Below are 27,823 nucleotides of genomic sequence, written 5' to 3'. Positions count from 1 at the left end.
AATCATTTATTATTTGTTTCTGGTAATAATAATAAATAATTAAAAATTTGATCAAAAAACCCCATTTTCTTTGCTCAAAGTTTTTCTATGAGATAAAAACCTAAAATGGCAATAGATCTAAAAACGCTTTATCCTGGCGAAATCATGCGCTTTCCTTGACAGGATAAAGCGTTTTTAGATCTATTGCCATTTTAGGTTTTTATCTCATAGAAAACTTTGAGCAAAGAAAATGGGGTTTTTTTGATCAAATTTTTTATTATTTATTATTTGTTTCTGGTCAGTTTTCCCTTTCTTGTTTCAATACTGACATTATACATTTTACACATCATAGGCCTGTATGTGTGTGTGTGTGCGTGTTTGTGTGTGTGTGTGTGTGTGTGTGCATATTAATGCTGTCTGTGTTTTGTTGTGTAAGCATTTTAATGTCAGTGTGGACCTTCAGTTTCTTTCAAAGATAATGTCATTGCATTTCATTATGTTAGACTGCTTTCTTGCAGTCTTTGTCCGTAAAACATTCACTTATTCTTTACGAGCTATTTTTCTCTTATTTTTGACATCTACTTACTACTTACTACAATATACAGCTTTAACTTTAAACTTTGACTTCAAAAACATCACATGTCTGCATATACAGGGCTCGACACTAACGGTGGCCACCAAAAATGAAAGTCGGGCCACCAAATTTTTAAAAAGGGAATATTCGGTGGCCCGCCTCGGCCCACCAAAATTTTTTGAAAAGTATGTCAATAAATTTGTAATTTTTTTGCGCCGGAAATTAGCAGTTAAATTTGTTCAAAGGATGGATGAAAAGGACTGAGTGAGTGTTGCAAGTTTGTTGAAGTTTATTTATGAGTAGATATGTCCAACTTCTAATTCTTACTATCATAAATCTTAAATATTAGACTCATTGAAAAAAAAGGACTTTTAATGTTTTTAATTTTTTTTTTTTCGGGACACCAAATTTTTCTCTCGGGCCACCAAAAATTTGAAATTTAGGATTTTGGTGGTCCCATCGGGCCACCAAACAAAAAAGTTAGTGTCGAGCCATGGCATATACATACAGGTATTCAGTTTATCATACATGATTTCTGTTGTAATGAGTTGGTATCTGGAGTATAAAAAGAAGTAGAGTACACTTTGTTATACCATATGTCTGATACGAGGGTGTGAAGAAGAAAATTGTGTATATCAAGAAACTTTAAACTTTGAGGCAAAACAAAGAACTCTCTTGGAAAATGAATGTGTAATCACGTTCTTTATTATGAGAGTCCACTGTACCACATTCACAAGATAAATGACCAAGTTTGTTACATTTTTGTACCAACTGTTACAAAAGAGTAAGCACCTTCGGGGGGGGGGGGGGGGGGGGGGGGTAAAACATGAAGAAAGTTTGTACCAGCCAAACTTTCTGGGTTCAATATGATAAATACATGCATTTGAAATACAATCATTTAAGTTTTAAAGTCTCTCCTCTTCTTCCCTACCCCCTCTGTCTCCCTGTTATTTAAATCTTTGTCAAATATTTGAAATTCCAGGCACAGAACTGAACAATAAATATGTATAACATTTATGTACAGTGTGTGTGAGTGTGGATTATATGGTTACTTGTGTTATTATGGTTCTAAAAACGGATTAAGGGTGAAGTAGGGCAAGAAAGTCTGTACAGTGAGTACATGTACCCTCTTTGATTCTCTTTTCCCAATTTCTCCCCCTCCAATACTCACACATCAAAATAGTTATGAAATGATATTCCCCACAATACGTGAACAAAAGATATAAATACACACCGATGTACTGACAAAAAACAAAACAAAACAAAACAAAACACCGCTGCTCTGAGGAGAAGTCCACACATTGTTTTTGGAAGAACAGGTCTCATCATCTGCCTTTTTCTTACATGCTGTGTGATACACAATTTACTTGGTAAAATAAAGCATTTGGTCAGATTGTTGAATAAATTCACTTAAATACCTGCATAAAAAATGACTAATATACACAATACACTAATACTATAATCTACACATACCTGGTAGTACAGAAACATGAGCAAGGACAATACAGCGCATGGAAATACCTACAGTGCACTCCCGTTATAACGAACATGGTTCTAGTGAAATTTTGGACACAGCAAAGTAAAATTCATGTCCCAAAATTTTTACCTATATGTCTCATATACATCTTACTGTATCTCATACATCCTATATATCTATACATTATCTGCTTGGCTATAATGAAATTTTGATATACTGTAATGAAAGAAAATTGCCAGTCCCGAGGACTTTGTGGACTAACGGAAGTCACCAGTACGATTAATTCTGTGTGTACAAATGATCAACATAATATACAACTTTTGTTGCCAAAGAATGCCAGCGTTCTTTCATGCTTAAAGGGAGTGTACAGTTATGGTTGAGACCTAATTTCAGGTTTCTAATATTTTTTGGTGAGATAATGAGAAACCTCTTATAAAATGTGAAAGAGCATGTAATTCTATGAGGAATTCAACGTTTATTTGATGAAAATTGGTTTTGAAATGACTGAGATATAAATAAAGAGCGATTCTCATAAAGTGTGGGACCCACACTTCAATACGATCGCTTTGTTTTACTTTGTTTTTTTGATGTTTCAGTCATTCCAAACCCGACATTCGTCAAATAAACTTTGAATTCCTCTTGAAATGGTATGTTCTGTACTATATCATAAGTGTTTCCTTGGTATCTCGCAAAAAGTTAAAAACCCAATTCTCATCTCCACCAAAACTGTACTATCCCTTTAATTTCACACAGCCTCAGATCAAAATGAAATCCTCAGAGCGGGAAAATTTTTTATCCATAATTCTCTTGTTGTCATCGATCAAATAATTCTTGACTTCCTCTTGAAGCTTCTCTCTTTGGTCCATCAAAATGTATTGTCTTGTGTACAGCGCTGAGAATTTCCCTCAGGGTTTCCAGTCTGGGCATGGTATGCTGTATGGAGTAAATATGCAATGATGATAACACACTACAGTCAAACCTGCCTTAGCGGCCACCTCTCTATAGCGGCCACCTGTCCATAGCGGCCACTGAAAAATCCCCCCGAGAGAAAAGCCATGTTAAAGACCCTGTGTATAGCGGCCACCTGTCTAACGCGGCCAGCGGCCACAAATTTTGTTTCCCGCGGTAGATTTTAACCTGTCTATAGCGGCCAAAAACCCGATGGAGCCGTAGCCGAGCTGATAATTCAGGGTGTTTTTCTGCTTTTTAGCTGTGCCAGTCATTTCTGGGCAACATTCAGTGATCGCCACCGTTGCATTCATCACTTAATCAGTCACAATAATGCACTAATTCATGACTGTGCACATGCTACATCTAGTGTACTGTGCAACAATTTCATAAACACCGGCATTGTTCTATGCATGATACACACGTGTGCATACGTACACACATAAATGTACATGTATATACAACGATGATACATGTACATGTAGGCAATGCACACAAAGTTGGATTACCTGTCTATAGCGGCCACCTGTCTATAACGGCCACTTTTTCCGTATCCCTTGGGTGGCCGCTATAGACAGGTTTGACTGTATTTCATTAGACTAAAGAATAATAATCATACTCGTAAATATTTGCATAAGAGCTTTTGTTGAGCAGTAATTTCACTCTTTAGTGCATTGCCATATTTTTTGGTTAAAAACATATGCAAAATGAATATTAGCTCGGTGCCCGGCAATGCCAGCAAAATATAGGAAAGCACATGTATGAATACACATAAATCATTACATTACAAAACTGCAATTTCTGACCATGTCCATACATTGCGGGGGGAAAAAAAAACAATCAAACTTTCAAGGATGTTGAGTGCAAGTCAGACAGAAACTGTATTAACTTGTGCAGCTGTGTTTTCTCATTCAATCTTCATTTCCTAGAGCCAACAGCTGCAGTCCCCATATCTAAAGTTAATGTCAATCAATCACAGACATCATGCAAACATGGTGGATTTAGACTATCCTTCTATAAATGACTGTGAAATTCTGCTAACAGATACAGCCCTTGCATCAAATATCCAGTGATGAAATAGATCATTTCTTAATGTGTGTAAATAAACAATTTTGTGCTGCTTACTGTAAAACAAGGGATGTTTGTGAAAATTCTATGCAGTGAATATATCTTGTTTTTACAGTAAATGATATCTAATAAAGCAGTCTTCTACTCTCGCGGCAGCCTTTGCTTTCTCACCAAAAATACAGGAACGACAGAATCTGGTCGTCTACTGTCTTGACTCTTTCTCAGCAGCACAGCAACATAATACATAACTTTGTGCTGAAAAGACAAACAAACAAACAAACAAACACAGAAACTCTTAACATTCATTCCACCTGAAGAAATGCATGTTTGTTGTGGAAAAAATAACTCAAATACATGTACATGTATGAAGAAACAATATTCATCATCAGAAGAAAGGTATTACATGTATACAATGTTAATTAACCTCCCATGTGCACAGTGAAGTGGTAGAAAACATCTTTTTTTTTTTTTTGCCCTGTTTTAAAGATTTGCACACAATGCTCAACATGCTGTACTCAGGAAATGCAGAAATTAACAATGTGTCTACATGTACCTGTCCATCGAAATAATTTTCCAAGTTGTTATGATGATTTCATCTTGGTGTTTCTGCTACAATCCTGTGGTTAAGGTCTGAAGATCTTAAGCAAGTTACCCGACAACAGTGACTGTATGGACCTGATCAGTGGCAGATCCAGAGGGGGGCGCACTGGGCACGGGCCCCCTCTTTATTCTTTTTTTTTTAAACAAAAGAATTAAAAAGAAAAATGGGGGGGGGGGGGGGAAGAGGGCGCATGTGCCCCCTTTGATTTTTATAAAGGCACCTCCCCTTTACGGAATTCCTGGATCTGCCCTTGCTGGTAAACCACTTATAATATCAGAACACTTTACTTGAAGCCAATAAAGCCAATCAAATGGAATAAAAGATGTACACATTATTGTCCTAGCCACTAATACTGAATTCCCCCACTCAGTCGTTTAGATCCATCCAAATCTCTGAATGCCAAACTCATTTTATATTGCAGTAAAATCAGTGTTAGGTGATTTTTATTTTGTTTTTGTTTTAATGGACGCTTCCAGTTTAGTAGAGATAACTACATATAATGTAATCTTCCCAACAGGTTCACAGCAGTGTAAAGTTATATTATACCTAATGCGAACCATGCGCATTCTTGCTAAATCGGCATGGTACAATTTTGTCACCTTACCATTGTCACAGCCTCATGAATGATAACATCATGCACTGCTTCAAGTGGAATGAACTTTGTGGCCTGGCGACCAGTGTAACACTCAGATGAAATCTGGAGGCCTAGTGATTTGATCAGTAATAGAGATTCTGCAAAATGAATAAACAAAACAGTCACAACAAAATGTGAAGTTGCATGAAAGGGCTGGGATATAATGAAAGGGGCTGCAAAAAAAACAAAACAAAACCAACAACCCAAAATCATAATACATGATAGACGGAATGCCACTTCAATGTACTAAATCAAGAAATATCAACAGCATTTCTACATAAATATATAAACAATGAAACATTACAGGCAAAAGCTTTGATCTTTTATAATTAACCTGCAAAATTCTGTACTTAAAGGACAAGTTCACCTTCATAAACATAAGGATTGAGAAAATGCAACAATATTAGTGGAACACACCAGTGAAAGTTTGAGGAAAATTGGACAATTGATGCAGAAGTTATGAATTTTTTAAATTTTTGTGTTGGAATCGCTGGATGAGGAGACTACTACAGCTTGTGAGTCATATGCGTACAACAGTATAAAGAAAATGTAAAAGAAAATTCAACATATTTTCACTTTTTTCGCATAATAAAAGAGCACTTGACTTTCCTCTTTCTAAAGGCAGGGAGAATAATATTACCCATAACATTTGTCGGTAACAAGTCAGGGGAATGTGTACTTTTTTCAAAAGATGGAATTTCGTGAAATTCTCTTTATGTTTTCCCTATATTGTTGTACGCATGTGACATCTAAGTTATTCATACACTGCAGTAGTCTTCTCATCCAGCGGGTACTGCACAAAAACTTCAAAAATTCATAACTTTTGAACGGATTGTCTGATTTTCCTCAAACTTTCAATGATGTGTTCTACTAATATTGCTACATTCTCTCAATCCTTATGTTTATGAAGGTGAACTTGTCCTTTAATAACAAAAACAATGACAAACATGAGTTGCATTATTATGCGATATTATATGGATGTTCCATTTCTTTTGTGCAAAGGAATACCTACCTTTAGAAATTAAGACGAAGTGTAGATAGAGGAACAGACATCCTATGGACAACGCAGCTATAATACAAGGCTTCCAGGTCTGTATAAATATAATAATATATAATATAATAAAGATGATACAATGCTGAATACATGTATGAGCAAATTTTCTTTAATGATGAATAATTCAATGCTCTAGGAAGTGATACAGATAGAAGAAACAGTAAAACAAAACAAATCAGTAAGAGTAAGACTGAGAGAACAAGATCGAAACAGTATGACTGTAAAAAGTCAAATATTCAGAAATTAAATGTCTGGGAACTTTGTTATTGATACAACAACTCGCTGTATTAAATCTTTGTCACATTGTGTTCCGATAAAATCTGCAAGGCAGACAAGGTCTATTTCTTTATTTACATTACATTGTATGGGTGGGGTGGTCATGTGAAAAAGACTACATGCACCATTGTACTACTTAGCAGTGTTCACAACAATTTTTTGTCAATATACACAATTTGACACTGTGGTTGGTTTCTTTGAGTGATGTTTATAAAGCTTGTGCACCCAGCATGAAAGGCAAAAGCCTTAAAATACTCTACACTTGAAGAGATCCTTTCAAAAGGTGCTAAATCTACTTTTCATCAAATTGGATTTTTTTGGCAGCGATGTATTCATTTTTAGTAGAGTATTCCCACGTCCGTCCACACAGTAAACTCTTCACAGTAGTGAAATTCTTGTGAAAATAAAAGTTGAAAATTGTTCAAAAAGGTGCTAAATCCAGCAGGATCCAATCAGAAGCCTGTGTGCTTGCTTGACTGCAACTTTGGCCCAGAGCGAGCAAGGCCAGCTAGGCTGGCTACCTAGCACTACACTTAACTTACAATGAATGTATTCCTGCCTATGCAGCTTTTCAGAAGACCCATATTAAATTACCTGATAATTGCCTTTAAAATGAAATGTTTCGTTATCCATGATTCTAAGTAACTGTAAGGATCAGAGCTACCTAAGAGCTACCAAGTCTCACGCATTCTGAGTGAGACTCAAGCATTTAGGGGTCGTCTCACGATCTCACGCAGGGGACCCATTTTTCTCACGCATCGAGCAAAGTCTGCAATTTGGGCCCATTATAAGGAGCATAGATCAAAGGATTAAAGTAATAGTTACAATTGAAGGTATATTTTCCTTTTGTCTCTTAAAATAAGTAAGAAATAGTCACTTAAGTATGCACCCGATTGCACCATTAAGACTAAGAGCTAAAATTGAAAAAGCTCCCTACAGTGGGAGGCCACCGGTGGGGGGGCTTGCGCGCACATTCGCTCGCCGAGATGCCGAGTCATGAAAATCTCACTCATAAAAATTTTTTGAACTTGGCATCCTTGAAGGATCCATATCATGGCCATACTCTCCTCTAGTAAGACAGTCTATAGAATATACATAGCAAATACACGTGTATGTGTATCATTATCGGCTGCACAGAGCAAGAGTGAAAGTACATTTTGCTTTTTGAAGTGAGTATGAATTTGAGACGTTAAAAACTAACCATCCACAAATATCCCGCACATGTTGTGACCAACACTGTCAGGACACAAACAGACAACAACGTCTTGGCCCTTTCTATGTTGGATGTAGCAATCACCGAGATTTCACGAACTGTCATTTGTCTAAAACCGTTCTGATCCATATCTTCTTTGTACACCACCTCCAGTTCCGTGTTATGCATGCTGGCATCAACGCTCACTTGTATCTCACTATTATGAACATTTCGTCGGACAACGTTCTTCTCTTGAGAAAGTGAAGCCATGGCTACCAGATCATGATTTTTCTTTGTCAACGATGAACAAGGCCCACTATTGCCGCAGTGCATAGCAGAGCCACGAGACTGAAGAGGGGATTAGATATGAGTGAACACCACACAGAAACAAAGCAATGGGACTGTACACGCATGGACACCGCTCGAACAACCGGTGGTTTTCCGGGTTTATTTGCTAAACAGGTGCAGCGCCCTCACTCGTTGTTTACATCGCACCTGAGCAACCAACAGCCCCCCTTGGCCTTGACGGTATGATGACGGTTTTTGGTAGAGATTGATGTTCGTTCCTGAATTAATAGATGGAAGCCAGTTATTAATTGCACCGGTCCAGGCAGATAATTGAATTTGGATACCATGTCGGCGAAAAACGAATTACCGGGGGTAAAGGCTGCAATCCAGCGCTTGCAGGAGCTAGGTAATATACCACGATGATACGGCATGCATGCATCTACATAACATGACACTGTCTCTACTACGCATCATCTAGCACAGAAGTCTACGTAGCTGTGTAGTAGAATAGGCCTAGCTAAACTAAAGTGAAGTGCAATTTGGCATTCATTACAATTGATAGGCCTAACGTTAGTATGTTGCCATTGGGGCAGGCCGCCATTGGAGTAGAACTAGTATCAGTTGCCAGAGAACATTGGCAGCCCACAACATAAACTCTAGATTTTCTACTAATTCTAGTAGGGCCTAGGTTCTAGATAAGTTGTGATAAGGACTGAAGACAATGGCCAAATGTTGTAATTGTAAGTTGAATGGTCATGGATAACTGTCTTTTTTAAAAATAAATCTGGATTGATATTTGAGCCGGAAGGACTGGTTTGAGCAGATTAGACCTCATTTCTAAATCTAACAAAGTTATTTCTCCTGACGTATTAAAGGGACAGTACAGTTTTACTGGTTGAGGTGGGGATTCAGGTTTGTGACATTCCTAAGCTAAGTGAGATAATGAGAAACCTCTTGAAATATGATAGAGCATGTAATTTTAAAAAGGATTCAACATTTATTTGACAAAAATTGGTTTTCAAATGGCTGAGATATCCAAAAAAGTGATGATAATAAAAGGCGAGAGGCCACGCCTTTTAAGATCTCTTTGTTTCGCCTTGTTTGGATATCTCGGCCATTTCAAAACCGATTTTCATCAAATAAACTTTTGACACCCCATAGAATTGCATGCTCTTTGACATCTCATACTATAAAGTGTAGAGTGGTTTCTGAATATCTCACAAAACGTTAAAAGGTAAATCCTCACCTGGACCAGAACTGTACAGTCCCTGTAAGGTCATAGAATGGATAGAGAAGATGGGCGTAAGCCTTTGATACACCAATGTAGAAAGTCTAGAATGGAAGCTATGTTAATGTATTGTAAATATTTTGGAGTCAAGGGAGTAACACTACAATGTATGCTGTTTGTAAATGATTCATACACATGATGTAGGCCTACCAGTACAGGGGGGTGTTTCATCAATTTAGTCCGCGCCGCGCTGATAAGTTGTCAGTCTCTGACAATTTCATGAAACGGTACCCAGGTTTGGTATTACCGGACAGCATGGTAATTCCGGATGTGCATATTTCTGGGTACTAATGGCATTCAATATGGGCGGGGCTTCGGAGACTAGCTTCACAGAGCGTTGAATGGACCAAAATTTCGAAAAATGCGACACAAAAATGTAAAAAACGCTAGTTTAGAAGAAGATGTCGATTTTCAAATTATTTATCGCTTGAACTGTCCGAAATGTTTATGTTAGATACAAAATTTGAGCCTCATTTGCCAAGTTTTTCTTTGTCGTCCACTCGGTAGGAATGTGTACTGTACAGTGAATCTTGGATATTACTTGTGATTCTGGTGCAAGGACAAGATGTGAAAGACATCAATTAGTCCATTACAAAAATCGTGTCCGGAATTACAATGCGATTTTACACCAAGCAGAATGACAACTTTTTGGAAAGGGTTGTATTTGAAGTCTATTTTCCACAAATCAGAGTGAATAATTTTCACAATTTTGCTGAATTCGTAATTTTCAGGACTTTGTGAATAACTCACAAATATTCTTTTTGGCCAAAATATCATCCTCAGAGTACGGAATTCAGAGCCACAAAAAAAAAAAAAAAAGCGTCCGGTGATACGATCACTTGAACTCCTACTTACACTTAAGTACATTGTATAGCATCTAGTCAAACGTAGAAAAAGGGGATCCCAATTAGAAGAATCTTGATTTTACTTACAGGTAAATCTCCAACTACATGTGGACTTCTACATATGTACAGACTCTAGACATTTATTCTATGACTGTATTTTTTTTTTTTTTTACAGCACACCCCAAGAAGTGCAATGTACAACTTAGTATATTAATATTAGTAGGGTCTACAACAAATATGTTCCTAGTATTTTACCGGCTTACAGATATTTTTTTTTTCTGCTTGAAGATAACATATCAATATTTTGCTGTCAAACCTGAGGCAAAATCTTTGTGTGTATGAGATGTGTGATAACCTTTGATACCTTTTGACTTGTTGAGTAGGTCTTAGCAACTACTTAGTCAAATTGTTCAAGATTTCTCCCTGTTGTACAAGAATTGTAGTGTTCTGTTCAAGTTAGCCCATCACTTATACTTGTACACAGTAACATAGCGGGCCTATGCACAGGCTATATCGTTAGTATGAGCATTTGAGAATCTCATACTAAATGCCCTGTTGAAATGGAAAGTGAGCAGCTTAGATTTGATACACAATCATAATTCATATATTACAATATATAGATTACACTTGGGTTGACTTAGACTTAATAGAGATGGCATCTGCATGAATCACAAACTGTATTTTAATTTCTGCAAACAGCTGCTCGCATGACGACCGATGAGTTTGGCTTCAGGGATGATGATGTCACAATGATAGATCGAGTGACAGAGGCCATCAAAGAACTGGTGAGAAAATTTAATCCTTTTTTTTTTTCTAACCTACACTTTCAATCTCTATGTTACTGAATAGCAGGTCTGCAGGTTAGATTGTAAACACTGGCCTTTGCCATTGTACATGGGGTCACAGAAGGCTGTAATATCGATAAATGTTGTACTGTAAAAGTGGATATTTTCGCGTGACTAATTTTTCGCGCTTGGCGGGGTCGGTAGAGTTTCGCGTGTTTTTAATTCCGCGGAATCAAGACATCACGCACAGGCACATATGGCAAGCAAAAATATTCGCGTGCTTTTATTTTCGCGCTAGTTTCTGGTTGCGCGAAATGCGTGAAAATTTGAACACCGCGAAAATTTCCACTTTTACAGTATATGTTATTGTTTTGGTTTTAATGGTGTGTATCACTCAGGATTGAGTATTTACGCCAGGTTCTTTTTCTATTTTTTTCATTTACTTTTTTTTTTTTTGGGGGGGGTTTGAATTGGTGTGTTTCATCACTTCCCTCGTGAAATTTATTAACACACCCAGGAGAATTAGGCTCCAATCAGCCCCCTCCCCCCCCCCCCCCCCCAAAAAAAAAAAAAAATTAGGTAAATACTGCTACATGTTTAATAAATATTTGTACGTTGTACATTTTTTGAGAGGAAAATAATGACAAACTGAAACTTCTGAGCAATAACAGTGATGGAGAGCAACTGATTTGAGAAAATTTGAATCAAGTTGCAGGGGGACAAATGATTTTCATTTGAACATTAAGATATCAAAACGTCCACCACCAACAGGATTTGCATATTACTGTGTATCATGATCTTACATCCTTGCTGCATTTTTCTGTAGATCTCGGGGCAAATGAATGTGTGTGTATGTTTGTTTTCCCAGACTACAGGACTTGTGTGTGTGCGTGCGTGTGTTATCACATTAATTTAGTCGAATTGTGTGGCATTAAAATGATACTCTGATCATTGTAATCATCAAAACTACGAAAGGTCCATTAGTAGCTAATTAATAAAAAAGTATTTTGGCTGTAGCTGATTAATTCATCATTTGATGATATCCTTGAGAATTGACAACTCTGTTGATGTTTTCCTTCATTGATCAATTGAGCTGTACCTCAGTGAATGTAATTTATCGGGAGTGGTTTGTCATATTCATAATTGTTAATTTTGCAAAGGGGTGAGAGCAGAGCGCTGCTCAGTCACAGCCCACACATATTGTGCATCAATACCTTCATTTAGCAAGGACACAGTGTCTACATACACTGTATCTGTTGACATCAGTGTGGCAACATACATGTATACATACGATACTGTGACAGAGATAGGAAGGGCAATTTTCAAGGCTACTTGAGATCGAATTGTAAGTACACATTTGTATGACAGAATGTCAGATACAGTACTTGACTGATGATCGATCTGTAACTTTCTTGATGTACATTGTATTCTTTCCTTGTAACCCTTTAGTCTATCATAGGGACATTAGACTCTATACCCCTCCTGCCATCTGATTGAATACAGTTGAACCTCTCTTATCCGGCCTCCCTTTATCCGGATCTCTCTATTATACGGACGCAATCTCGCCGTGATTTTTTAAAAATAATTACGGGAGGAAAGGGGGATTCCCAACTCCTTGAGAACTTGAACTCCTACACAAACACACATGAATTACATATTACTTCCAACATGATTAACATACATTACATCAAATTTCCTTCCAAATTGCTTACTGTAAAACATGATATATTCGCGGCATGAAATTTTCGCGAATTGGAGCCGACAGCCTTTTTCGTGGCATGAAATTTTCGCGAATTGCTTCTGGCATTCAATGTATGTAGTGTAGACAAAAGCTTTCGCGAATTTTGGCGCTCGCGAAATTCGCGAAATTAAAATGCACGCGAAAATTCCTGGTTTTACAGTACCTTCAGACATTTTAACATCCCCAAACATCCCCAAATGTAACAATGAAAAGGTTGCAGTATACATATTACTACATGTGGTACTACAATGGGCTACATCAGTACATGTGTATGTATATGTACATGTATAAAGCATTGAGTCTCCCGTATCCGGCCAAATCCCTTATCCGGATGAGCCCCGGTCCCGACTTGTCCGGATACGAGAGGTTCAACTGTACCTGTAGTGTAACAGTGGATATTTTTGCACGAGTAATTTTTCTTGCTCTGCAAAGTAAAATCTGTTTCACGTGTTTTTAATTCCATTGTTTCAAGACATTATATAGTGATACAATGCACTCCGTTATAACAAACACTGCTATAACGAAATTCTGGTTACAATGAAATAAAAATTCAGGCCGCAACATTACAGGCTCTTTTTCTTATTGTTTGTTTGTTCGGTTATAATGAAATTTTGATAAAATGAAAGAAAACTGCTGGTCCAGAGGACTTTGTTATAATGGGAGTCCACTGTACATGTACATATGAGTAAGCAAATATATTTGCATGCTTTTATTTTCACGCTAGTTTCTGGTTATGCGAAAAGCGCGAAAATTTCCAGTTTTACAGTAATAGTATCAGTTTATGGAAATGCCCAGACATTCAAACAAATATATATATATATAATCTATTGTTTTGGGTGTGTGTGTGTGTGTGTGTGTGTGTATTTGTGTGTTTTTATGAATACAGTGATGATAGTGCTAGAACTAAATGAGTGTATACTGAAGGGGAGGGGGGTGCAAGTCAAAGTGAGCAGCTTATAGCCAGGATACTAAATGGTGTCTTCTCCCACCTACTCATGTGCTGCAGGATGCAGAGCGGATAAATCTTCACATGCTCCTGGAGACGGAGACTATAAACTCCAGCATCCTCAGACATCAGCTCCAGTTCTTCCCTGATCAGATCAAGAAGGAGATCATGGCCGCCGTGGATTCAGCCAGGCAGTCCAATGCTGACCAGCTGAAGGACCTTCAGGTAAGTTTAGACAAGTTTCCCTGCCATGTGGCAGTTGGTTAGATGGGTATGGCTTGAGGCGCTTTCATTAGCAGTGTGTCATAGTAATAAATGTCCTTACTTTGAATATATACAATACGTATACAATAATATGTATTAATTCATTGCATCTTTTTCATATACTGTCTCACTTTGGAAGAAGCATTCTTTTTGCATAAAAGTTTTTAATTGTTTTAATGTGAGTTTAATTATCATTATATTAATGATATTATCATTATCATATTTATTACTACTACCATTATTATTATTATTATTATTATTATTATTATTGTCCCCGCCGAACGAGTTCGAGCAGGGGACTATGAAATGGGCTCCGTACGTGTGTGTGTCCGTCCGTGTGTCCGTGTGTCCGTGTGTCCGTGTGTGCGTCCGTGTGTGATCAAAATGTTCAATTTGCTACTTCTCTGTCATTTATGAGCCGATTTTGATTCTGTTTGCTTTATATGAGAGCACTACATGGGAGCTTTGAAACGTCTACACAGAATTTCTGTCGTGACCTTTGACCTTGACCTTTGACCTATATTGTACATTTTGCTACAAAATGCTACTCCTTCGCCATTTCTAACCCGATTTCGATTCCGTTTGCTTTATGTGATGGCACTAGTTAAGGGTTTCAAAACTTCTACACAGAATTCTGACCTTTGACTTCTTTGACCTTTGACCTTGATTTTTTGACCTGTATTGTACATTTTGCTACAAAATGCTACTTCTTCGCCATTTCTAACCCAATTTCGATTCCGTTTGCTTTATGTGATGGCACTAGGTGAGGGCTTCAAAACGTCTACACAGAATTTTGACCGTTGACTTCTTTGACCTTTGACCTTGATTTTTCACCTGTATTGTACATTAGCTACAAAATGCTACTCCTTCGCCATTTCTAACCCGATTTCGATTCTGTTTGCTTTATGTGATGGCACTAGGTGACGGCTTCAAAACCTCTTCTCAGAATTTTGACCTTTGACTTCTTTGACCTTTGACTTCTTTGACCTTTGACCTTGATTTTTGACCTATATTGTACGTTGCATGGCTACAAAATGCTACTCCTTCGCCATTTCTAACCCGATTTCGATTCCGTTTAATGGCACTAGGTGAGGGCTTCAAAAGTTGTACACAGAATTTTGACCTTTGACTTCTTTGACCTTTGACCTTGATTTTTGACCTGTATTGTACATTTTGCTACAAAATGCTACTCCTTCGCCATTTCTAACCCAATTTCGATTCCGTTTGCTTTATGTGATGGCACTAGGTGAGGGCTTCAAAAGTTGTACACAGAATTTTGACCTTTGACTTCTTTGACCTTTGACCTTGATTTTTGACCTATATTGTACATTGCATGGCTACAAAATGCTACTCCTTCGCCATTTCTAACCTGATTTTGATTCCGTTTGCTTTATGTGATGGCACTAGGTGAGGGCTTCAAAAGTTGTACACAGAATTTTGACCTTTGACTTCTTTGACCTTTGACCTTGATTTTTGACCTGTATTGTACATTTTGCTACAAAATGCTACTTCCGGCGGGGACATATATTACGCACCGCGTAATTTCTACTTTTCCTTGTTATTATTATTATTATTATTATTATTATTATTATCATCATCATCATCATCATCAATGCACCCTTCATTTATGGAAAAAAAAAGATTATCCATTCTTCCAACACAGAAAGAAAGTTACCTCTCGTGAAACAAAGTTTGTGTGTGAACATTTATTGCAGTCTCTGACTGCATTAAGCCATGTTTAACTCTTACCATGCTTAGGACTTTGGACAATGTGTACAACGTTTTGGAGTGTTCTGTGCCAGTTGGCTCTCAAAGCACGCAAATGGTTAAGGCACCAAAAGCAGAATGATGAGATATATCTCAAACATTTAGAAGGGTATAAAACGGAAGTTTAGCACCAAATTAGCTTTCCAGTGATAGGGATAAAGATCTGGGTAATTCAATGGGGTTGGGACTGAAATTGTGACATACAAGTTGAAAATTCAAGTTGGGTAAATTGAAATTTCCTTTTTCCCCCTGATTTGTTACTCCCATTCTTCAACTTAATCCACTAGAAATCTGTTTATTACTTTGCACACTTTCAGTCAGCATGGGTAAACAGATATGGCAAAATACCTATGTACATGGACTTCATTTGTTGACATCCATCATAATTTTGTGTTCTGAAATGATAACAATGAACACATCCACGTTTTTTTCGTCCATAGCACATCAACATGTTATTTAAGAGGCGCATGAGATCATTATTAGTAAGATTGTATGTTCTGATGTCAACTGCAAGCCACCTTTATTAACATGTTTCTTTCTACAAACCATTAACAATTTCAATCAAAGGTTTAACTTTTTCATCAAGAGTGACACAATGACAATATTCTTAAAAGCACCACAATTGAAGCAAGTGATTTGTATGGGTATTCAAGTGAAAACATGATTTTATTGTTATAATCAGGGGTTTTCAGTCAACAACCTTGCCCACAGTGTACTACCTATGTTACACGGACAGTGTGTCTTTGTAACATAGGTACACTACGACATATCAACTGATTTCCTTTATTGTGGTGTGAGATGTTAAAACCTACACATATAGACTTTATGTATGTTCCCACAAATAACACTATTGTAACAGTTCTTTGGAATTATATCTACTGCACACCTGTGGAACAATACCTATGTTACACAGACTTCAATTCTTTGTAACTCTGGTATGAGAGAAGGCAGACTTAATCAGAAGAAGAAGAAGAAAGTGAAGCTTTACACAATTTGACCTTATATACACTAACAACATCATCAACTAGTTGTTACTAAGAAAACTAATAAAGAGAAATCATACAAGTCTTCATGTTCTTTGTTTGAAATTAATTTCTGCTCTTTTGTCCAATGTCCATTTAGCCCTCGATTTTGTTTTTCTTCTGTCCATTTTCCCTCTGTGCAGTTTTCTTCTTGTCTAGTTTGTTACATTCGCTCTTCTTGGGTGTTGCTTTGTCGGCTTCCTCTCTGTTTGTGGAGTGCTGTGGATATGTCCTTTTCACTCTTTCATGTAGTTTAAAATGTAGCGGTGGCAGAGGAGGAGCCATGGCAGATTCATCAACAAACTGAACAAAAGGTGTAAAGAGAAATAGAATAAAAAAAATTAAAAGAAAATTTTTGTCGGGATTGACTATATATTCCTGTTGATGTATCTGTGTGTTTATGAATGGAATTAAATAATTTCAACAATTTTGCTTACATTTCTACCTCTTGGCATACCCATTAGCTAGAGTTCCATGTGTACCTCCCACCAAAATTGGGGAAAAAATGGGTTATGCTTAAAATGATGTAAATATTAATAATAATAATAATATAGCATGTAAAACATAGGAAAATATCATTTTCATACTCTATGCCAAAAACTTGTTTTGATGTAAGCTAGGAAGGGCAGGTCGCTGCCCCCAGTGTCATAGCTAAGGTTAGGGCTAGGGTCAGGGTTACGGTTACGGTTATGGTCCTTAATAGACTCCCAAAATAATACTAGGCCCTATTTTATATTCATCCCCCATCGAAATTGTCGCCCTCTTTTTGAATGATAGTGTAGAGCAATAATAGTCCAATTTTGATTGGGGTTCATAATTTTATTGAAGCCTTTCCTACCCACTACCCACCCAAACTGAATAGGACACTGGCATTTTAGCTTTGAGACTTCACAGTGGGTGAACATGGAATGGAAATGGTGAATCCTTGTGAAATGTTAACAACTTCATCAGAGCATCTAACAGGTCAGTGAAATCTTGGAAGGAAAACATTTACATTTTCGAAGTAAATCTGTTAAAGAGAAAGAATTTCACAGCTCCTAGTTCCCTCAATATCACCAGCAAAATAAGGCAAACTATTTCTCTGGTTCAGATGCAGTCTGGACATCTACGTTTTCCAACTAGTATATAGTGATTAATACTAACTCTGGCACGTCTACCTTGGTAGATACCTTATGACAAAAGGGTCCAAAAATTCACAATAATCGGGAGGTAAAACAAATTTATATTGCAGTGAAGATACACTGATATACTTTTGTATGGTTTTCTAAGAGAGGAATTATATGCTCCTTTTGCAGAGACCGGCATGGACGGACAATTTGGCGATCAAAATTATGAACATGAACCTGTAACAAATATCTCAGTATGTGGGACTACAGTATCATCGTCCACAGTATTTTTGGCCAGTTCAGAGGTTTAGATGTCGTCTTTTTTCCTCTATTAGAGTTACAGAATATGACAAATGTTATTATTTTTGTAAAATAGCGTAAAAGCTTACCAATTGACATCAGAAACATCAAAACTCCTGTACCTACGTTACATGGACAACGGCAGAAAAACAGATCTTGCGCTGTCCAGGTAGGTGTATATTGGCTGTGAGTAGTTTTTCTGCCATTGGGGGAGGACTGCCAGTGACATGAATATGATTGCTGAAGTTAGTAGCTCTTCTTTTTATTGCGAGACGCGTCTTTCCTTACCTACGTTACACGAAGAGGCCGGACATCGCACTGAAGTACAGTGATATGTTCCGTATTTTCTCGTTTATTTGGAGGATTTTGATGCTAATTTTTGGATAAGAATACTTCTGAAATATAAATCTCATTATAGAAATAAAGTTTCTGATCATATTATGATGGGAAGTGTATGTAAAACCATGCTATACCTATGTTACAACAAAAATTGCCATGGACATCGTTTGTAACGTAGGTATGAGGTTGCTTGAAGATGCTCTGGTGTTCTTATTTTGTTACAAATGTTTATGTGGCTTATAGTCTTTGTAGAAGTCACCTTGCCTCTCTTAATTATGATAGGCATAATGCTGAAAGGTTGTATATTCCTGTTTTACATTGCCATGAAAATGGCATATATTTATGTCACAACATAAACCACAAAAAAACCATGGGACATCATTAGTGCAACAGTCATAGACAAAATACATTTGTACACAGGCTTGTTTTTTTTTCATCAAATAATTCTTCACACATTTCTCTTCAAGAATAACTGCAAAACACAGACAATTATTTGATAAATTTCTCAGAATATGACTTTTATTCCCTACACCACATGAAAATCTAGAGAAGACCCAACCCCATGGAATGACCCATCTGTCTTCCATCTGAATCCATTATCTTCATAGTGGAAGCAGGTTCGTACCTATGCTAGAGTGGTGACACGACATTTGCTCCTGGGACAGTTACCCCGGTCTTATTTTCTCCAAGGACTTACAGTTAGGGTTAGGGTTGTGATAGGGTTTTAGGTTTAGTTTGTTATGAGGATTAGGATTAGGGTTAGGGCTACGTTTGTGGGTAGAATATATGTTTGGCTTAATAGCATGCAGAAATTTCTTGGGAGCAATTTTCGTAGGAGCAAATGTCATGGAACCCTCATGAGTACACTGTACGTGTGCCTTTGATCTGTGAAGAAGTTAAGTGATAGTGTCTCGGGGCCTATATCAATGCATCCACTTCCTTTTCCAGTCCTGTGTGTATTGTCTGTAAATATTAGAAACTACAGATCAAAGGCACTGCTTCATATGGCATCTCAATTTACATTTTGAGTTATGCATTTTGATTTGGTATTTTCAATTCAGGATAAATTGGAATCAGTGAATCAAGACATTGAGGATCTGGAAGAGAGGCACAGAAAATTCAGCAAGGGGAACGCAATACTGGCGTGAGTATCAGCTTCACTCTTTCTTTCACCGGAACTGTTAATTTGCTAGTATGTGCATGCAAGTTCATTTGTTTGTTTCTTAACTGGAAACCAGATTCTGTGAAGTATACATACTGTACAACTAGAAACATTCGTGCCATGAAACTTTCGCGAATCTTGGCTACTTGCGAAATTCATAAAATTTTCTGGTGTTACAGTAGCCTTATGACACATTTTTTTTTTGCTTTTTTTTGTATGAGGCAAGAAAATTACCACATTGCATAATGCAATTATTGTTGTAGTGACTAGAATCAACATAAAGTACTGTAGCAACAGCTACATGGATATCTATTTGTTGTCATGATTGTAACTATTTAATGTCATATGAAGAGATATTTCCAACAAAGCTGAGGCTCTTTGAATGATGTACTTCTGATAGGATGGGATTTTTCATTCATTTGAGTCTTTCAGCAAACTGTGCATAACACTTCTCTAAGAAAAGAGAAAGAAAGATAAATAGCTGTTACACATGTCTTTAACCATCTTGTTCATCCAGCTTTGCCCCATAGGTAATTTGTATAAATATCCTCTTCTGATCAATACTCAGACTAAAGCAACAATTGTTTACTGGATCACATTACCTTCACAGTAATGTTCTAGTCTTCTTATCTTGTGATAAAGATTTTCTAGTGTTGGCAGCAATTACTTGAGGACAGCCGAGTTTCACTATGTATCGAAAAAAAAAAAGGGGGGGGGGGAGGGACCAGACATCCCTTGAGCAAGACTAATTGTGGTTTCATCTATGTTTTGCTCCTATCTCAGTCCAGAGAGAGATATGGTGAGAGCACAGCATGAGGAGGTCATCTCACAGCTGAATCAAAGACTAGCAGACAAAGCAGGGTGAGTCTGATTCGTGCCAAGTATTCGTTCACTGTGGGGATGGGGAACCCTCACTTCTACAGCACCCTCACAGTCCTCTAACAGAAAACAACAACGACGACGACAACGATGACGACAACGACAAACTTGCCAAACCTAAAACTGACTCATTTTCATTGTAAATGTATCACACCTGTTAAACTGATCACACCTATTATGGTAAGAACAGGCCAAACAGAAACATAAATTCTTCATGTGAAAGGGTCCAAGAGATACCTAAAACAATTTTGGGAGGAGAAAGATCAGGTTTAGTTGTCAGATCTGAGATACTAGTATGACATCTTCCTGTGATTGCAGTTGCTGTGTGCACATTAGATTCTGGAATATTGGAAAGGCTTATTAAAGGGATTTACACAAAATATTGTCTTTCTATCAACTAGCACATTATGCATTATAGAAACATAGTGCGTGTTTGTTGATGCTCGATAGATATGACATGCTACCAAGACTGTAATTAGCAATGTGCCTGACAGTTTTCTGTCTCTGCTTTGCAGTTTTCTTTCCCTTCTTTGATTTTTCAATAGATTTTATCTCCAAAATTATAAGATTGCTATTGTTTGAAATATGTTCATCTACTTTTAAAATGCTTCCAATGTGTATAGCATATGCAACTGCTGGACAACATGAAATATTGTATATTTTCATACCTGTCATTTACAGTAAGAAGTGCATGACATAGCTGTGACGTATGCCATTTTGTGAGGATCAGTATCTAATTCATCATTTGACGATGCATAATTTAGAGTGCAGCTCACCCAGCAAGTCAGTTCATTAGTCAGAGGCATGTGGCATATGAGCAGTGGTTGTCTGAAACCATTGTGTTATATAGAAATGAATTAGACGGAAATACAATTTAATTGTGGATGATGATGAAAAATGATCTGGCAAATTTGGATGATATGTTTTATGTCCCTTCTTTCCTTCTCTCTACTTCTCCAGGAAGCAGATTATGTTGAATGAAACGAGAGATCGTCTTCGAGAAACAAATCAGAAGGTATGGACGCTTCGACAATGTAATTTCGCAAGAGTAATTTTGTTTCGTACTATGTGTAATATTTGTAATTTTACATCGTTTTTTTTTGTGTGTCTAATCTCTTGAAAGTAATCTCTGTGATTCCCTGTCTCCATATCATCGTCTCTGTCCATTTGTCTAATCTCTCCAGATTGTAGATTTTGAGACTGGAATCGTGATTCTCAAAGAAGACATGATCCAAGAGAGAGCTGACGCCAGGCAAGAGAAGAAACGACTCAAGCAGGCAGTGGTAAGATGTCTATATATGTTCCCCAATATAGGTCACATGTTTTAACCTAAAACTCTCAGCATGTTTCTGATAAGAAAGTCCCTCAATAAGATTGTCACGCCAATTCAAAAGGAGTTTTAAACCTGATTAATTAGATATGATCAGAAATGTAGGATGGTAGTAATAAATTCTAAATAATCAACTTCATGCAGGAGATACTGCAGTGTGTTGCATTATGTGCAGCTGGAGTCTTGATATCTATTATATGCATGGAACAATATTTGTATTGATTTGTTAGAGTATCAAAAGTCCACATCAACTGAGTTGAATAAATAATGATTAAAATAGGCATATTCTTCATGATTTGTTTCCACAAATTTTGTGAGTTGGGTGCCACTCGCAAATTTCACAACACCCGAGAACATTAATTAACTAGAAAAGCACTCTGAGAGCGCAGACCTCCACCAAGCATGCAGCTTATTTCCACCACTGATCTTGTTCTTCCATAGAGATATCATACGTACACACAGCATCGGTGCTGAAAGTCGCCCGATTTCCCAATATAGCAGCCTTTGTTACGTCATAAACCCTCGGCTGCACGGCGCGCCTCGCCCGAGCAGAAACTAGAGCACGCACTTTAGTGCGTCCAGGCAAACCTCAAATACGCGCAGCCTGAACTCCCAAGTTCATTGACCCTACCTGCCAAAATATCAAAAATCCTTCATAAATTCCCCCAAAATTCTCGGATCATTACCAAAAGTTAAACGTTTGTTACTTGTGTCATTCTCAACCTTTCCTGCAAGTTTCATCCCAATCCGTTAAATACTTTTTGAGTTATTTTGCACACGGACAAACGAACGAACGAAGGAACGAACGAACAAACCAATGGTAACGAAAACATAGCCTCCTCCCTTGGCGGAGGTAATGATCCCGACATGAATGCAATATGCACATGTACATTCTCCATTCATTTCCATACTCAGATCCAGAAATTTGTTGCAAAGACCTGATTCATGAAAAACTTAGGCTCGTTAAATATATGGCATATACAGTGGTTGTGTTGTGTGTTGAGAAATGAGGAGAGTATAGCTATAGTGTTGCTAACTTCAATCCACTGTCTATCCCTTCCTTCTCTCCTCTCCTCCCCCCCCCCCCTCACACACACACAGCATGACACTGCCAAGAAGACCAAGAAACAGAAAGAGGCCAACATCTCCATGAAGAAACAGATGGACGGACTTCAGGAGGAGCTGACTGCAAAGAACATGGAGCTTGCAGACATCTTGAAGGTGAAAACCAACAATTAGCTCTCCAGTCGACTGTCTCTTTTTGTGACCTTTGTTTAAAAGCTTGAGCTGGTATTCCAGACGTAATTGATTGATTTTCCCCATCTCTTGTGACTCTTTGTTTTCACCTCTATTTATGCCAAAATTGTAAATTCATATTGAATCTATGCAGGTGTGAGATGGAATGTAAAAGATGTTGGCCATCACATCCAGTCTTCCATTTGTCTTTTTAGCTCAGTTTATGCACAGATGCATCTAAGGTGCTGATAAAATTTCTCCAGATCCTTGTAATATGAATATTACTTGATAAAGGTATAGATATGATGATAAGGAATAAACAACTGAGTGATATTTCTTGACCGCTGTGTGAATATGTATATCCTCCATCTCGTGGTGTATCTACATCAGGTCATCAGGCGGTTTGACACCAACCGGGCCCGGGCCGAGGCCCAGGAGAGGACCCTCCAGGATCAGCTTCAGCAGGAGTTGAAGCAGAATGAGGAGCTGAGGGATCAAGGGTAAGGGTCACTGCCATCAACTTTATATCAAGTCTACACTGTAAATGTGAAAATTTTTCATAGTCTGATAGTTTTCCTGCATTTCACATGACGTGAAAGTAGCGCGAAAGTTAAAATGCATGAATTTTGGGTTACCAGTATTCTTTTGCTTTCTTCTTATTTGTAAGTTTCTTCACAATCACTAATCCTATAGCTTATCATTTGCTGTCTAGATGTGGACCAGTTACCTTTCACCGTAGTATGTGCTGCCAAAACCCTTAGCTGCCATGGCAGGGCCGAGCTGTTCGAAATGCTTGCTCAGTCAGTAATGACTGTTCGTAAAATGAAAAACATGCATCTAAGTTCATCTTACCTAATTGGACATGAAAAATAACTTGCACGAACAGTTCCACTTTTTCAGTACTTGACTTGAGTAAACTCCAATGAAAATACTACCACCTCTTCCTCTGAGCAACAGACAGATGGCATGCTTTATGTGAAAGCTGATTACTCTAAAGGATATTCAACTCATGTTTAGCATTTATTTAAAAAATATATATATTGGTATAATGCAGAGTATTCTCATCTGAAGTAATGACATGTCACCTTCTCCAAGGCTGTCTGTTGTAGAAACAGTTCCGTGACATTTGCTCCTGCGACAATTGCTCCCATGAAAATTCTGCACGCTAAGCAAAACGTAAATTCTACCCACAAACATAACCCTAACCCTTATCCTAATCCTCACATCAAACTGAACCTAAAATCCTATCTCAACTCTAACCCTAACCCAAGTCCTTAGAGAAAATAACGCTGGAGCAATTGTCACAGGAGCAAATGTTGTGTCACCATAAAAACATGTTGCAGTGACATTCAGTGGCCCAGTGGATTCAGAAATGCCAAACAGTTAGCTACACTTTAGTTCGGCCAAGAAACGGACAGCATGCTTGTACAACAGATTTGCATGTCTAAGATTGATGACGTTTCCTCCCACAGGGCAAAGTTGTCTCTACAGCTGGTGGACTTTGAGACCAGGAGCTTGAAGGAGAAAGTGAAGCTTCAGTCCAAGGCAGATGAGGTAAGAAATACACACTTACACAACATACTTACCACCATACAAACATACATACTCAAATATACAGACACTTTCTCGCATAATTTCTCGAATTGATTCAATTCACTTAAATTCATTCACCACTGAAAACAATACATACATAATGTGCATAATAAAAACAATGTGTATACATGTACATGAAGTGAAAGCTGAGAACCCTCTAAAACAATCTGTGCTTGTAAATAGGGCCCAAATACAAGGTAACAGGCACACATGGCTGTACGTACCATCAGCACATACATACATACATAAATACATACATACATACATACATACATACATACAGACTAACATACACACCCTGTCCTGCACTCAACCTATTCTAAGGAGTAACTTACATTTCCTGTGCTAACTGCAATGTTCTTCCCTTATTCCTGCCATTCATAGTTGGAAAGAGACATCGCAAAGACTAATGTGGAATACAACAAGCTCAAAGAAGACCATGATGAAAAGAAAATCAGTGAGTATCCTACTTTTTCACTCTTGTCATTTGTGTTCATTACTAAAGGTATGCCACCACCAAAGTAGGGTAGCTAATTTGCTGCATAAAACTCTAATTTTTTCCTGTTTTACATGCATTTGTGTATGTGAACTTAAGATTTATAGTGTATCTGGAATGTAGATCAGATTAGTGCTTCAATGAGAATGCAGGTTTGTAGATACCATAATATTTGACACATTGTATGTGCAGTATATTTTTGCAGTGTGTTATTTTTCCCAAATTTCACGAGTTAGATGATTTTCATAAAATTACCAATTCCTTAATCAGTGATCATTGCTTCCTCCGACACAAATGGGTTTTATGTAATGTCAAAGGTGTGAAATCACAAACTTTTCTTCTCTCTTATTCCATCCTTGTGGGTCTGGATCGCAAATACAACCACTCTTGACACTGTTTCACAAGTCCCAATTCACAGAATAAACTTGTAAGATATAAGGCACATACAGTGTGTAATCCGACTGTTGATATGATGTAAGTATATTTCCCACCTTCCCTTATGAACTATTCCTGCTTGATATTGTTGTATGCACCAGGCCTGCTTTGTCAAACACAATATTTTTTTCTTGCTGTTTTGAATAGCATTATGATAATTTAATTTCAGTTTGGAAACTGAAATATTAGAATATGTAAACAAGGCCTGGTATTACTTTTCAGGCCTAATATTACTTTTCAGACTAAATGACTTGTTAATTTCTTGGTTCTGGTATGTAAAACTATGGTAACTCTGCAGTCAATGGTAACTACCATTGCAACACTATCCATAGCCAATCAAAACAAAAAAATCACTTACAGTAGCCATTTAGCAGAGTTAGCATTAATTGTAAATTAATCATAGTGTTATGCCATGGGGCTCAGCTCTGATTGTTTGTTTGTAACAAAATCTCATACTGTGGCATTATTTTTCACTCCCCTCTTCAACCATCAGTTGTGGATGAGGCACTGGAGATCTGTGAAACTGAAGGCTCCAAAGTGCAAGAAGTGGACAGCGTGTAAGTATTGTCCATATAGATGTCAGGTTCCGTATGTCACCCACCTCCTCAATCATCTCTGATGTATCCAGAGCGAAGATAGATATATGTACTATGCCTTCGTGCATGACTTGATATCAGTCAAGTCCGAACATTTTTTGAAAGGTGCCCAAATTGAATAAATTATCAAAGACTGGTGTGTTGCAAAAAATGAGACAAAGCTTTATTCAAGTATAGAGATTCAGACAAGACAAATATAGTTATTTTACATTTTCAAAATATATAAAGAAAGAAGATTTAATGGTATTAAATCACTCACGAGCTGGTCTTTATTTATTCATTTACTTATATTTGTTTGTTTGTTTGTTGTTGTGTTGGTTTTTTTTTTTTTTTTTTTGGGGGGGGGGTCAGAGATTTAAGCATAGGGAGTCTTTTCTAGCTAGATGTATCTTTGTCAGTTACCTTGAACAAGTAACTGTTAAATGAGGTAATCTGAGTGCAGTCCTGTAGTTGTGACATCCATGTAATCAGAAATTAGTAGTTTGCAATGAATTTCTGTAGTGATTCAATCTTTGTGTGCTTTGCTTGCCAGTTGGTACAGAAAACCCCAGGATAGTTTGTACATACACTGTCCAGAGTCCTCAGCATGGTAAGGGTTCATCAAGAACTTTGTCTTTCTTTCAGGTTGCAAACCCACAAGGAGGAGCTGACAAAGAAAGCGACAGACACAGCCAGGATGAAGCTGGAGAATGATGACATGGAATTAAAGATGAAATCTCTGGATGAAAACCATCAGTAAGTTTGAGAAAACGCCCTGATAGCCCATGAATGAAACTAGGAACATGTAGATGATTAGCATTGATTTTAGCCCGTGGAGTCACATGTTGTGGATTATAGCTTTAGGAGCTAATTGATGCCCACTAGTAGGGTCTGTAAACGAGTAAGCTGTTAAACTCAAACGTTTCTTCTATACTTGTTCCAGTGATGGCATTAACAGAAAAAGGAATTTAATATGAATGGTGGAAGGAATCGGTTTATTGCAATTTTTTTTTTCTAACAATTTTTTTAGTATTGAATATATATAATACCCAGATGGCTTTTGAGTGATTCAGAAAAAGGTCTTATTTTGTCATGTTATACTCTGTTGTATTCAAGTCACCTTCCATACAGAGTCCAAATGAATAGGTATCAAACTTCACTCTTTAAAGTGGAATAGGCCCTTGCAAACACATAGCAGCAGAAAATCTGTTCACCCTACCCCCTTTCCACGCGTAATATTTGTATACTTTGAATACTGAAACAAATATTAAAATTAATTTGACCATTAGGTAAAAGTATTTCTGACCATCATGCTCATTACTTTGTTGTTGTTGTTGTTCTTGTTGTTGCCAGGGTGACTGTCCAGCTGCTGACCAAGCAGATTCAGGACTTCCGTGAGAACCTGACACGCGAGCGCAAGGAGCGATTTGAGCTGCAGGAGAAACGGGACACCCTGAGCCGAGAGCTGGAGGACTTCCGGCAAGCCTTCTCCAAGTACATGGCCATGATGAGTGAACGCATCAACAAGGCCAAGCAGGACCAAGTGGACCTGACCAATGAGGCAAGCTGACCTTCCCTTCTGTGGTCATACATGACTTAATAATATATCATATTTATATATAT

General features: G+C 37.6%; 1 protein-coding gene across 1 annotated transcript in view; it reads left to right on the top strand.

Moving 5' to 3' along the window:
- Positions 1 to 8,357: 8,357 nt before the first annotated feature.
- LOC139723386 (uncharacterized) overlaps positions 8,358 to 27,823 on the top strand; it is a 37,789-nt gene continuing 18,323 nt past the window's right edge. The window contains exons 1-14 of the mRNA XM_071634633.1: positions 8,358 to 8,497; positions 10,924 to 11,009; positions 13,757 to 13,921; positions 19,556 to 19,638; positions 20,440 to 20,517; positions 21,496 to 21,550; positions 21,720 to 21,818; positions 22,967 to 23,086; positions 23,492 to 23,601; positions 24,574 to 24,655; positions 25,079 to 25,151; positions 26,119 to 26,182; positions 26,846 to 26,956; positions 27,554 to 27,761. Coding sequence (XP_071490734.1) covers positions 8,437 to 8,497; positions 10,924 to 11,009; positions 13,757 to 13,921; positions 19,556 to 19,638; positions 20,440 to 20,517; positions 21,496 to 21,550; positions 21,720 to 21,818; positions 22,967 to 23,086; positions 23,492 to 23,601; positions 24,574 to 24,655; positions 25,079 to 25,151; positions 26,119 to 26,182; positions 26,846 to 26,956; positions 27,554 to 27,761 — 1,395 coding nt within the window. The 5' untranslated portion in view covers positions 8,358 to 8,436. The remainder of the gene's footprint in view (positions 8,498 to 10,923; positions 11,010 to 13,756; positions 13,922 to 19,555; positions 19,639 to 20,439; positions 20,518 to 21,495; positions 21,551 to 21,719; positions 21,819 to 22,966; positions 23,087 to 23,491; positions 23,602 to 24,573; positions 24,656 to 25,078; positions 25,152 to 26,118; positions 26,183 to 26,845; positions 26,957 to 27,553; positions 27,762 to 27,823) is intronic.

The sequence above is a fragment of the Diadema antillarum genome, unplaced genomic scaffold (genome assembly GCF_040938485.1).
Source record: "Diadema antillarum isolate AM-2024a unplaced genomic scaffold, OU_Dant_1.0 scf00000188, whole genome shotgun sequence".
In the NCBI taxonomy this organism is placed as follows: domain Eukaryota; kingdom Metazoa; phylum Echinodermata; class Echinoidea; order Diadematoida; family Diadematidae; genus Diadema; species Diadema antillarum.
This window is presented reverse-complemented; position numbering and strand designations above follow the sequence as displayed.